This window comes from Phoca vitulina, unplaced genomic scaffold, assembly GCF_004348235.1.
Source record: "Phoca vitulina isolate PV1807 unplaced genomic scaffold, GSC_HSeal_1.0 scaffold24, whole genome shotgun sequence".
NCBI lineage: Eukaryota > Metazoa > Chordata > Mammalia > Carnivora > Phocidae > Phoca > Phoca vitulina.
Window position 1 is genome coordinate 25,880,663 of NW_022589727.1, and position 13,044 is coordinate 25,893,706.

Consider the following 13,044-nt stretch of genomic DNA (forward strand, 5'->3'; position numbering starts at 1 on the left):
GTTAGTGAAGAACAACAGTGGTAAGTTGTTATTTTATAGACACAAATCTGATAGTCTGAGTACTGTACGTAAGCAAAGGAGTCAAGGATGTTGAGAAATGACTGAAATAGTAAGGAATGGACTGAATCCCTGAGGTGGACATCTTATAAAAATAATGAAAAGACACTAAAGATAATAAAGTGGACATACGGCATATAAGCACCAGACAAATTAAGGAAGATACTTCAGTCAAAAGTTTTTAGGATTTCTTACCAAGAAATCTGGTGACCATGAACTTGAAGGAAAAGAAAGGATATGCTTCCATATTCTTCTTCCCAACAGAGTTTTGCAATATAAGTGATTCCAATCATTCTAATTCTTCCTTAGGAAGAAAAAAAATCATCTTTACCTACCTGAAAAATGTATGATGTTCAACACACACTTTCCATAAACGCTTGGCAGCTCGATGGTTTGGCAGCTTAAACCCAATGGTGCTTTCAAATTGTTCAAACTAAATTAAAAAACAAACATATTGAAGAGTAAAGACAAGTTTGCAATTATAAATAACATAAAAGCAAATAATTTATAAAATCATGTCCCCCACAAAAGTTTCCTTCACTCACAAAAACAAGTGCTATATGCAGAATTCATGCTAAACACCTTCATTCATTAAAAAACCACCCTGTATCTATTCTCCTTAAAATGCTGCAGCCATAGACAACCACACCATGGGTGTAGTAAATGTTTTACAGACAAGTATGGATTTTATGAAAACTAAATGCAAAAAAAGAGGCTATCTGGGTTCCTTCCAGAGACCAATTTGTCCTGATCTCATTTTTAAGCCTTATTTTCATGATGTCTATGACATCATGATTTCAACTGGAATGTACAGGAATGAGCAAAATGTAGCATTCTCAGGGTGATATTTTCTCCCAGGATCTGGTCCAAGAAGATGTATCTCCTAGATATTTGATGACTTGGTATCAGATATTGCTGATTTTGTTAGTGCATTCTACTCTGGATTATCACATTAGACACTAACATCTTTTGATTTTACATGTATGATCAGAGACTAGGAGAACACAATTTCCTATCTTTCAGCATGTATAGTTCAGATGATAATCTATCAGCCATTTGCGTTCTCAAGGTAAAATATCTGACTTCCTGAGTAATATATTTTAATTATTATTATTGCAAATGTTCGGGATTTTTTTTTTTAAATTTTCTGAAGACAGTATGCATCAGGCCACCAGAGGGCAACCATTTTAAACAGTAAAAGCTTTCCAAAAGAGCATAAAACAACCAGACTACTGATACAGTCAATAGAAAAAAAAAAAGTAATTTATGTAGCAAAGAACCCAGTGGAGGGGTTCTATGCATGGCATATGAGAGATAACTATGCTTGACTTCTACTTCTTATTTGAGTGGAACTAGCGGGGTTGGCGGGGGGGGAGAATGGGAAATATATCACAAGCTACTCCAACTACAACTAACTTTCCCAATTTTGTACTCACTCTGGATGTTCACATGTAGTGGTAGTCATAGCAATTGCTCTTGGCCAAGAGCCTCAGTCAAACGACAAGCCAGAGTATTACGATTGTGACTAACCCGTCCTCCATTTCTTCATCCTGCATCTAATATGTACCACACACTGTGCTAAGGCCAGGGGTTTTAAAGAACAATCAACTTGCTCTCTGCTGCAAAAAGCTGGGAATACTTCCTTGCTGCTACCCTCCTTAGACCAAAGATGACAGAGGCTTCTGCACTTTTTGAATGTTTATCTATTTCTCTGTGCTTTGTACCAATGTCTTGACCTCTTCAGAGCCTTTGTGCCACCAATGATTTTTTCCTCATTCATTCTTCTCAAGCCTATGTATATGCTTGCAAAAAAAAAGGGGGGGGGGAAGCCCAACTTTCTTTGAGCCTGCTTCTGCCTGAACCACAACCCCATCTTGCTCCTTGACAAATGTCAGGAAGGAGAAGCCATGGCTACTTGATTCCCCACCTCATTGCCACCTGGCAGGTGCTCCTACCACCTGCTTGAACTCTTCAATGTCGCAATGGGATCTGTCAAGCCCGAAGCACTTTTCTCAGTTCTTAGCCCACACGCCTTCCCTGTAACATCTGGCCCTGCTGGTTCACCACGTACCCAGAGTTTGGTCTCCTTGTCATTCATGACTGTTCTTGCCCCTTTTCTTCTTTCTCTGGTGCTTTTGTTCATCTCCCTATGTTTCTCTTCTGCCTACTCCTCCCTCAAAAAGGGATGTCACCCAGAATTTCTGTTTTAGGGTCTCTCTTCTCTAACTTGCCTTGTTCTTTGGGTAATTTATTTCATGCCCAAGGCCTTGAATACAATGGATGCAGCTGATGACTCCTTCAAAACTCTATTTCTTACTATGCAAGAATCACCCCATGAAAATATATCTCAAAAGAATTTAATCTTTTTTTTTTCCCCCTGAAATTCTCCGTTTTCTCCCCTCATCTAATAATATCATGTCCATCAACTTCACTCGTGCCAACCAAAGACCTCTGATTATCCTGGACTCCCTCCTCTCTTCAGCCCCTTCCTCCATCCTGTGTCCAACACCTACTGGCTTAGTTTCTGAAACCTCTCTCACATTTGCTCCTTCTGTTCTATTCCCATGGCCTCTGCCCTAGTTGAGGTCTTAGCACATCTCATCACTAATTGGCTGAGTTTCTTTCCAAATTATTCATCTAGTATATCACATCCCCTCTAAAACCCTCCATGGCTCACTGCTGTTTCCTGATGCATTTCTCCAAATTTCCCATCCGGGCCCTCACCACAGCATGCTTGCCCCAGAGTATTATATGTGCAAAATGTATCATGATGACATAATTCTAAGTACATGAGACTGTTTTTTGCTCAACAGAAAGTCCCTTAAGGACAGGAACAAGGTCATATTTATCTTTCTATTTCTAATGCCCACCATGGTGCCTGACAATAAGTAGATGCTCACTTGTAAACGTTTGATGAATCGAATATATATTGGTTATAAGTTTAATATGCAATTTTAGGGAATATAAAAAATTAGTTTCAGGTATTTACATGAAAAGCTTACAGATTATTTCAGTCTTCACAGACAAGTTTGATTTTATATTTACATTAAACATGATTCCTTGGTTTATAGTGTGATTTTTTAAAACTTTTTAAAAATTGAGGTACAACTGACATATAGTATTATACTAGTTTCAAGTGTATGACATAATGATTTGATGTTTATATACATTGTGAAATGATCACACTAAGTCTAACATCCATCACCACAGATTTTTTCTTGTGATGAGAACTTTTAAGATCTACTCTCTTAGCCACTTTCAGATATAATATAGTATTATAACTATAGTCACCACGCTGTACATTACAACCCACATAACCTGATATTTCAATTACATTTTCCACCAATGGAGAGGCTGATTTTGAAGACAGAAAATAATTCTGTACTGTACCAGAAAATGTTCAGAGACACAGATGAGCTGCATGCAACCTTAGAGTTCTGACTGCCTCCATTAGATTAACCATGTTCATTAGAAACTGGATATATTTATTCATCATCTGTTACACAGGTAATAGGAGATATTTACCACCTATTATGTATAAACCACTATGAAGGATCTAAGATCAGGATGGTTTTGCCTAGGGAACAAGGATTAGTCGACAATTTTTATTTTTTTCACCAGTCTTTCTGATTAAAAGAAAAAGACAGAAATGTACTAGGCTATGAGACATTTGCATAATTTATCCTTGGTGTCTCTTGCTCTAATCTTTCTTGTACTTTGATCACATTATCTCGAAGTTATTCATGCTAGGGTGCCAGCAGATTTGGAAGATGAAAAGGGCATGAGCTCATAAAACAGGGACAGACGGGAAGAAATCTATTCTTTATTCACAAAAGGTTTAGCACCTCAGAGTTTCTTTTATACAATGATTTGAGACCTACGAAACATTATTCATGTATCTTGATGTTACGCTAAAATCTGCAAACATAAAAACTTTTCCATCTATGCAGTGGGACAAAATTAGAACCAAACCATTAAAAAGAAGAGAATATTTTACTTATTGTTGCTTATCAAACAAACCTACAATAAATTCTCTTAGGCATGGACACATGACTCACCATGTCCTATGATGCTCAAAACCTGGGACTGGCAATTTACATTTTTGTTTGCTACCGGGTACCTTTCTTTCCAATGTCCATGCAAACTGGGGGGCTACTTACCTCTCCCGGCCGAATCTTAATGTAAAAGTTGTTCCGTTTGTATGAAATTTTTAGAACCTTGGGCCAGGCAAATCTGTTGATTCTCAGTCGGTCACGATATATCAACAGACCACTCGCACAAACTCCTAACATAATTTCTACTCCTTCAGAATCCTGGAAAATGATATCGAGAAACAATGGGTCAGTATTTCACTGATTTCCACTTACGGTGAAGTGTGGCATTTAATGCACCACAGTTTTCCGTGAAGAAACCTGTAATTGACTGCCGACAGCTCTAATTTCAATAGGAAAAATACTGCAGCCATTTTTTTTTTTTTAAACGTTGCCCCTAAATAATCGGCTTTTAGTGAAGATATTTATCACTATGGAGATCTGTCAGAGTAGAACTGGCTCACCCGATGTCTCACGACGTAAATACTGCACACAGAGACCGACCAGAGGATGTGTTGATGACGGTGCAAACGATAGAGGCAGGTCTCACGACTGAGCACCAGGCACAGCTCTCACCAGTTCACACGTGTAATGTTAACTCCCTTCATCTTCACTAGGAGACTTTGAGATGGTTGCTATGACTCTTCCTAGTTTACAGATGAGGGAACTTTTAAAGTGTGGAGAGGTTAAGTGTCCACCCCAGTTGAGTATTGGCAGCCTGGTTCCAGAGGCAGGGCTTTCAACTAATACGTGTACTAATAGAGGGATCCTGTCCTTTCTAATGAATGTTTTGGAGTTTGTTCCATTAAAAAAGAGCCTCGATCTTTTCTATACACCATTAGTCAGAGTAGAATTTAAATATAAAATAGGCTTTCAAAGTATGAGCGTACTTCCCCAACATGTCCCTAACACACCACTGCCCAGTCATAATTGGGACAGCTGTGTCACATACATAAATACAGATACATTTTCTATAGGTCTCTAGTTTTCTTTTTTAAGTGGGAGCTTGCTATATTTATAAAATGCTTGTTTGCTACTTGCATGTTTCATCTTTAGGTCACTTCCTAGGGATGTGTGATGAGAAGTCTCAGAGGTCATCGGAGAGGTCATATAAAGCTCAGGAGACATATCGTGGACAGCCGATGCCCCTTAAATGCCGTATTGGGGTGAAATCAGGGTAAAAGGAACGTGTGGTGGTGAGGAGGGTAAAGGACGGAAGGCAGGACTGTGTGTGAGGCTCCATCTCCACCTCCTCGTCTTGTGGGTGTTGGAAGCAGGGGGCACCTAGGAGGCAAAGCTGAGGTCTTCTGTCACATTAACTGGCAGGACTGTCCCTGGCACTGAGTCACTCTGTAGCAGCAATGAGGGGAGGGGGAAGTGGAAGAATGCAAACAGGAGATTCTGACTCATCCATATTGTGGGAATTTACTTCCTGAATCTTGTCAGTGCAAGGCATGAAATGAACATTTCCAGAATAAAAAATAAATACTTTGGTCCATCTCTGGGAAATATAAGTCCACAAATACAATCTAACTGGATTAAACATGAAATATTTTACCATGGAAATGGATGACTCCATTAGATATGAAATTACTCTACAGAGGTGGAAATACTTGATGGCAGGATATTACAGCATAATTAAATTTGAGGAGAATTCAAAGACCAGAAACTGCCCACCATTTATCAAGGGCTTTAATCTGAAAGAGCAATTGGAAGAGCTAGAGCCCGATGCTGACAAGTAGCTGGCACTACTGATCCTTTAGAATGGGCCAATCTGCTCCCAGGGCTGCTCAGAGGTGACCCTCTTGCCCCACGAGCAGAGATGCAGGCATGAGGGAGGACCGTTTGAGTAAAAGCTCCTTGATTCACTTTCTATTTTATCTGATAAATACAGAGTTAAAACCTCTTTCACTATTACCTATTTTAAAATCATCCCTTAGTGTCTTTGGATAATGAGAAGACAGATCCTTCACGGGGAAGAGCAGGAAGCCTCCACTGACCCCTCGTCTTCTGCTTGCCTCCATCACACTCTTCTCTGTGTCCCCCCATATTGTTCTGTCATTACCAGCACATCCCAAGCAAGTGGTGTGGCAATGAAAACCCACTTCCTCCTCAAGCCTGGACACTGCTTGAAAGCAGAAGCTCTGTTATATCCTTGTAACCACATGCTCCGCACAGCGTCTACCTAGCATGCCTTAAGCCATTACATGTTTGTTGGAAGAGAGGGCAAATGAGGAAAGAAAATGTCAGGAATATGTGGGGTTTTAAATTGAATGAACGTTTCCATTTCATTAATACACAGCAACGACAAAAAAAAAAAAACACTTTGGATATCGAATCTTCTGCCACTGCCCATAGTCCTGACGTTAGCGTGACAGATCTTTTGCATTGAAAGCTGTAATGGCGGTCCTTCTTGGGGACATGTGTGTTTCCCTATCAACAGACACATTTAATGCTCCCTTTAGTGGGGAGCACGGAAGGAAGATCTGGATAGTCTCAGTCTATCATAATTAAAATAAACGAGTGTATTATTCCCTTAATTTAAAATCACTGTTCAAACTTTGCCATCCTTCATTTACTACTTGGTCCATGGGACATCCAGTAGGGATTTAGATCTACATTTCAGATCTTATATGAAATGACTCTGACAGGGCCTACTCGGGCTGTCATTAAATGACAAACAAGAAGAGACAGTCTTTCTAAGAACAAAACCAAAGCATTTAGGATAGGTTTTCCAAAACAAGGGCCCTTCATCTAATAATATGTTATTTATTCTTTATACAGAGCCACAGAGTCCAATATCACAATTCAGAATTTCTAAATAGGCCCTAAAGCTTAGGGCCTTTCATACCATCCACAGAAGAGAATCATCTCACAACCGGAAATTCGCTCTAATTTAATTCAGTAAATTTCCTTCTTGAAATGATGGACTGTGGCTGCACGAGAAAATGGGAATCCACAACGGAATATTCATTATACTTAATATTCAGATGAAATCCTGTAATAGGCTGCATTTGCGCTTCCTTAATTCTTTCTTTTTAATTGGCATGATTTCAAATCATATTAGTGAATGAAAAAGCAGCGATCTATTTGAATTTAGTAGCTACAGCGATGTTAAGTGATTTTATTTGTACTGATAGGAACATTGATAAATCCTGAGTTGTACTTCCCAAATGTATGCCCTAATCTTTTATTTGTTTATTTTTCCTGGGCGGTAAGTGAATCATCGTGTATAATATAACTCAAAAATAGCTTCCAATTCACTCAAATTTTCAGGCTACCTTCATTTCCTTCTTGTCTCCTTATCTGTTAGCCACCTAGGGAAAAACTCTAAGAGAAAAACGATCTTCGTGTGTGTCCTTGTTTTCTTTCTTAAATCCTCATCCTACCTTATACAACATAAAATACAAAACACTTTCTTATCTGAGTGAAAAATAAGTGAAAAAATATACTAACTAACTGGCAAGTAAATAGAGCTACACTTGCTGTTGTAATTACATACAAATGTCAAAGAGCTTGGCATTCAACGTACGGGCACATCCCTAGGATGCTCCAGCCAAGTCTCCGAGATTTTGCTTGTGTTCAGACCTTCAGGCCTTGGAAGTGCTCATCCTGTATGATGTACAAAACGATCCACAGACCGTACCCATCAAAACCTTTATTTGTTTGACAGCCACCATTTTCTTGTCCAAACTCAGCGTGGATCAGTCTGCTCCCCAAGAGCCAACCAGGGAGTGGCCCCACTTGCAGTGTCAACAGAGCCTACATATCATAGATTTCCCTCCCATGGGTCCTCAGGGCTGTCAAGATGTTTGCTTGAACAGAGCCAGCTGAAACTCTCTTCATTTCTTGGCCCCAACCTAGACTGTGTCAGATACTCGCATGCCTGGAAGCCTGTAAACTGCACGTTCTTTCGGATCCCAGATCATGGAAGTGGTGACTACTCAGTCCATCAGTAGTAAAGGCACGTTCCTATACAGAAGTGATAGTCTCTTGACAGCCAAAATCAGAAGGAACTGCCCTTGAACTTCAAGCACTGATCTTTTGAAATGTTACTTAAGTACCAGAATCCATCCCTAAGAGCCTAACATATTTCATATGCTTTGGATGGAAGTTTTCAGAAAGCTTGTCTGTGCTTCTACCGTACTTGTATTCACAGCTGCTCAAATAATAGACAAACAGTCCATATACTCATTCTCTCACTGCGGAAAAATAGAGAGATTCTGGGGAAAGTGTGATCTGGAGTCAAATGTTTTATGCATCCTCACAACCTCAACCCTACTACAATCCAATTCCAACTTCTTCTTTGAAAGACTCTGTGGCCAAGATATAGCTTTAACATTTTGCCAATCACCAATCAACGAGGCAATCCTTAGCTTCGGGGCTTAATTTTAGTTGAACTTCAAAATCTTATTTCAAAGCACTGATTATGTGTCAGAGAACCTAAGTTCTAGAGAGAGTTATTTAAATTTCACATGAATTTGCTGAGCGCCTGGTAAGCAACCAGAACAGAGGCATCAACAGTACTTGGCACATAAGAGATGTGTCAATTGGGTCTTGGACAACTGGCCAAGGTTGGACAGGTAGAGAGAAAGGAGGAGGACAGCTCAGACAAAGACGGGCATATTCAGGGAAGAGGCAGAGCTCTACAGGATCTGGCAGAAGCAAAGGGCACGTGTTGGCACAAAGTGGGAGATAAAACTGTGACAGGGAAGGGGGCTGAGTTAGGAGCTTGTTATGTGAAGATAAATTTCTAACTGAATCAATGGGCAATCTGAGGCTTTGCCTACCGAGGGCTTTTAGTAGCTGAGGCCAGGAGCAATGGGAGTTTGAGACATGCAGAGCAAACCCTTCAGTAAAATATCAGAGAGCTAAATTTGCCTTATCATTGAGTGGGCCTTAAAGCAAACACAGATTTGAAGTAAAAATTACCAGCTTGTAGTAACAACAACACTGAACTAAATAAAATTAAATAGGAAGTCTGGGGTTTAAAAAAATGCATACCTTGGCATGATGTAAATCAACCCCATACATGGACAGTTTTTTGGCATTTTCCAAGAAATGCATCTCTGCTTCTGCTGGCGTCATTCCTCTGATAAGAAAAAAAAAAAATATGTTACAATGCTACTTTTCTTTTACCTGGCAGGGCTGCAGTATTTCCCACTTAGCCTAGCTATCTCATAAGAAAGCCCCATAGAGGCACCAGCAGATTCAGGCTCTGAAGGGGGTGGCAGAGAATAACAAGAAAAATGGCTTTTATTTTTTAAAAAGATTTTATTTATTTATTTGACGGGGCGGGGGGGAGAGAGAGAGCACAAGCGGAGGGTGCAGCAGAGGGAGAGGGAGAAGCAGGCTCCCCGCTGAGCAGGGAGCCTGATGCGGGACTCGATCCCAGGACCCCGGGATCATGACCTGAGCCGAAGGCAGATGCTTAACTGACTGAACCACCCAGGTGTCCCAAGAAAAATGGTTTTTAAAGAACAACTGAATGGGGTTCCTGGGTGGCTCAGTCAGTTAAGCGTCTGACTCCGGATTTTGGCTCGGGTCATGATCTCAGGGTCAAGAGGTCGAGCCCCGTGTCAGGCTCTGCATTGAGCGTGGAGCCTGCTTAAGATTCTCTTTCACTCTCCATCTACCCCTCCCACTCCTGCTCCCCTCTCCCCGTTTTTTCTCTTTCTCTAAACAACAACAACCACAACAACAACAACAAGAACACCTGAGGGAGAGCATAACTACCCCAGAACCACACCAAGTACAGAACCTCACTCTGCTACGGTCCTAGCCTCAATGCCACTGAAACTCGTCCTGGAAGAAGCAGGAAGCACAGGTGGCGCTCACCCATCAAGGCACCAGTAACACGTTCCCAGGGTTTCTGCCACTAACCTGTGGCTCTTGTGCAGCTCGATCACTTTATCTTCCAGTTCTTTCGTGTGGTTTGGTGCAAAGCGGAACTCACTAATGTAATCATTCCCACATTCATCTGGGTCATAGTCTCCAAGTTCGGACTGGACAGTGTAGGAGCCCAGCAGGGCCAGGGTGACAAAGGAGCAGGGCAGCCTTCCGGACACGATGTCATCTCGCAACTGTAGGCAGAGGTAGTACCTTCCAAGAGCCAAAAGACAAAGCAAAAAGCCAGCATGAGGCCATGGGAAGAGCAGGCCACTTGGTACAAATTGTGCTGTAAGCAACTCCTTCCTGTCAAGTAATCTCACTAGGACAAATTTTGTAGCATCTATATTTTGCTTTAGATCTAAGGGGAAAATACTTGGCTATAAAATATAATATTTTGTGTTATACAAATGTATTTTGTATTATACAAATAAGGGCATTTTGAGGCAAGTCAATGCTCATAATAAAACAAGGTTTATTAATAAAGCACCGAGAAGAAGAAACCTCAAGACATATTTCTTTAACATCTTTTAAAATAACTAACATTTAAACCCAAATCAATGATTCTCCCCAACATACTCCCTGGATTCTCTGGTTGGGGGAATTATAATACAAAAATGGTGCAGTTAAATGCAATTACTAAGCTTCTTCCAGCCTTAAGGAAGTGTCATTTTGATGTCTTGGTTAAACATCCTGCCGGATGAGCAAGGCAGATTTCGGGTAACTCACGAGCTACACCATCATAAGCTGCTCTCAGCTGCCTGCGTTTCTGATGCAACGGTCTCCTTATAATAACAATTTCTCCTGTTGCCAGTCCTCATTTTTTTATTTGGAGAACTTCCTAGAATCCAACTGATATGAAGACTAACTGAAGAATTACTACTTTAAAACCTGAGAACTTCATCACTACAAGTAAACAGCTTTATACTCAAGGAATAGAAGACATTTTCCATATAATGTGGCCAAGATATCATATAGACATCTCCACCGATGGCTGACTTCTCTTCTCTGCTTCTTGCTTTTCAAGATTTACAGATATAATACTAACTGCAGCAAACTCCAAGGTAAGTGTTAACACTGATGACTCTTAATAATACCTTTCACGGCCCAGCATATAGGTATAATAATAAAATAGACTCGCACCTTTCATGTAAGAAATAAATTGTTAATCTGTTGAAGATGAAGACGACGATTAAAGCCTTAAGGTCCCCTCTAAATGTGATTTTAAGCTGACGATATAAGTAAACTCCATGTAATACAGATACAGAAGTTTCTACACATTCCATAGCCCTCTACAAACATCACACAAATAGAAAGCAACCATGCACTACATGGTAGATGTGGCTCTGTAACCAATAAATTAGCCACAATTAAGAGGTTCTTCAATAGTATTAAAAAGTGTCTTTAAATAAGAAATCATAAATTTTCCTTGATTTAATACAAATATAAAAGAAATCCTTTGTAACTATTTTTTACCCTTCTCCTAATACGTCTGGTCATAGCCAGTGACTGGAGCTTTAGCATGTGAGGCTTACACAGAAAATTCAGCGCGCACTGCACAATGGCACTCTGATTGGCTGTAAACTTACTACCAAGCAGGGCGAGAGAGTCAGCGGTTCCAAAGCAGGATGTGAACAAGGCTAGAACACATGGCAAACCCAGCACAGCCTCCTAAAGGCAATCTCCTCGCACACCCAAAGCTCAGTCACTGCACCAGAATATTTTTACATTAGTTTCCTTTCTTCGTGTCTTCCTTCCCCAAAATGAACGAATCATTTTCCCCGTACAGACAGGGCAGGGAGAGTCAACTTTTAGATGAGTCCATGTTTATGTGTATCTGTGTGCATTTTATGTCTGATTTTTTAAATAGCTGTTGAGTATCAGATTGGTTATAAAAAGGCATAAGCATCCAAAGACACATTTTTACTCTGAGTTTTAGAGCAGGAGCACTAGGAATTGCCGGATCATTTAAGGCTGAATCCCATCCAATTTGACGGTGGTGGGTGGATGACAGTATCTCAATTTTGCACATCTTCCCGCCAAGGTCAGACAGACGGAAGTATCAGCTTAGCACCAAAGATTCAACTGTGAACAGATACGATTTGGCAAATCTTCTCATCAGATGTTTGCTCTTGCTCAGTTGCCTTTGGCTTGCCATTTCTGGCGTGGATGACTGAAAGGTTACCAGATGTAAGCAAGCTCTTCCCCGGAGAATAAAGAGAAGCCTGCCTTTTTCATAGCCAACTTTCAAATACCTGGTGATATCTTCAGATAGCTGGGCAGGGTCTGGTGGGTAAAATTTCACATTAAATGAAAAGTGCCAAGCACCACCTGCAAAGATGAGAGAAAAAGTAGGATCAAACCTTAGAAAACCCCTTTATACTTATTACTCTGATAGTGAGAACTGCCTTAACTCCAAGTACTAACACCCAAGCAACATTTGCTCCTCAGTGGAAAACGGGAAAGTCTCAAGTTCACTTCATCTAGTCTTTAATCTTTTCACCAAATCCTTTATTGGTGCTTCCAACTAGCCTGGAAATTGACTAAACTTCCTCCCTTTCTCAGGGACAAAGGTAAGCCTTTGGAAGTGGGGAAAAAAAACCCCGCAAATGATAGGGATAATCTTCAATCAGACAAGTCTGGAATTGACTGGACCTACTGCTCTGAAATTCTGGATAGCTCACATACCAACAGTACAGACATAATCCCATTTCCTTTGTCCTTTCTGCTTTGTTATTACAGGTCAAATCCCATTATAATACATGTCAAGGAAATTTTCAAGATATTTTTATTTTATGGGAAGGTTTGTTGTAGTGAATATTTAAGTGAGCTGCTCTCTAAGCTGCTGAAAATTCTTTTTTTACTTGGCGAAACTATTGACTCAAGAGATGCCTGAATACATGACCTGTGCTTTACAAAGCTGCCCATCTCCTTATGAGCCCACGACTTGGACGGGTGCTCTTTACACGTCGCTGTTCTTTATCCCACAGCCTCTCCTTACGGCCTC

General features: G+C 40.5%; 1 protein-coding gene across 17 annotated transcripts in view; it reads right to left on the reverse strand.

Annotated features, from left to right (window-relative positions):
* The window catches only part of EPB41L3 (erythrocyte membrane protein band 4.1 like 3), a 235,808-nt gene that overhangs the window by 29,985 nt on the left and 192,779 nt on the right, over nt 1-13,044 (reverse strand). For all 17 annotated transcript variants that reach the window (XM_032421363.1, XM_032421360.1, XM_032421353.1 and 14 more), the window contains exons 6-10: nt 12,293-12,368; nt 10,032-10,250; nt 9,153-9,240; nt 4,218-4,370; nt 393-490 (exon numbers count right to left, since the gene is read on the reverse strand). In XM_032421363.1, coding sequence (XP_032277254.1) covers nt 393-490; nt 4,218-4,370; nt 9,153-9,240; nt 10,032-10,250; nt 12,293-12,368 — 634 coding nt within the window. The remainder of the gene's footprint in view (nt 1-392; nt 491-4,217; nt 4,371-9,152; nt 9,241-10,031; nt 10,251-12,292; nt 12,369-13,044) is intronic.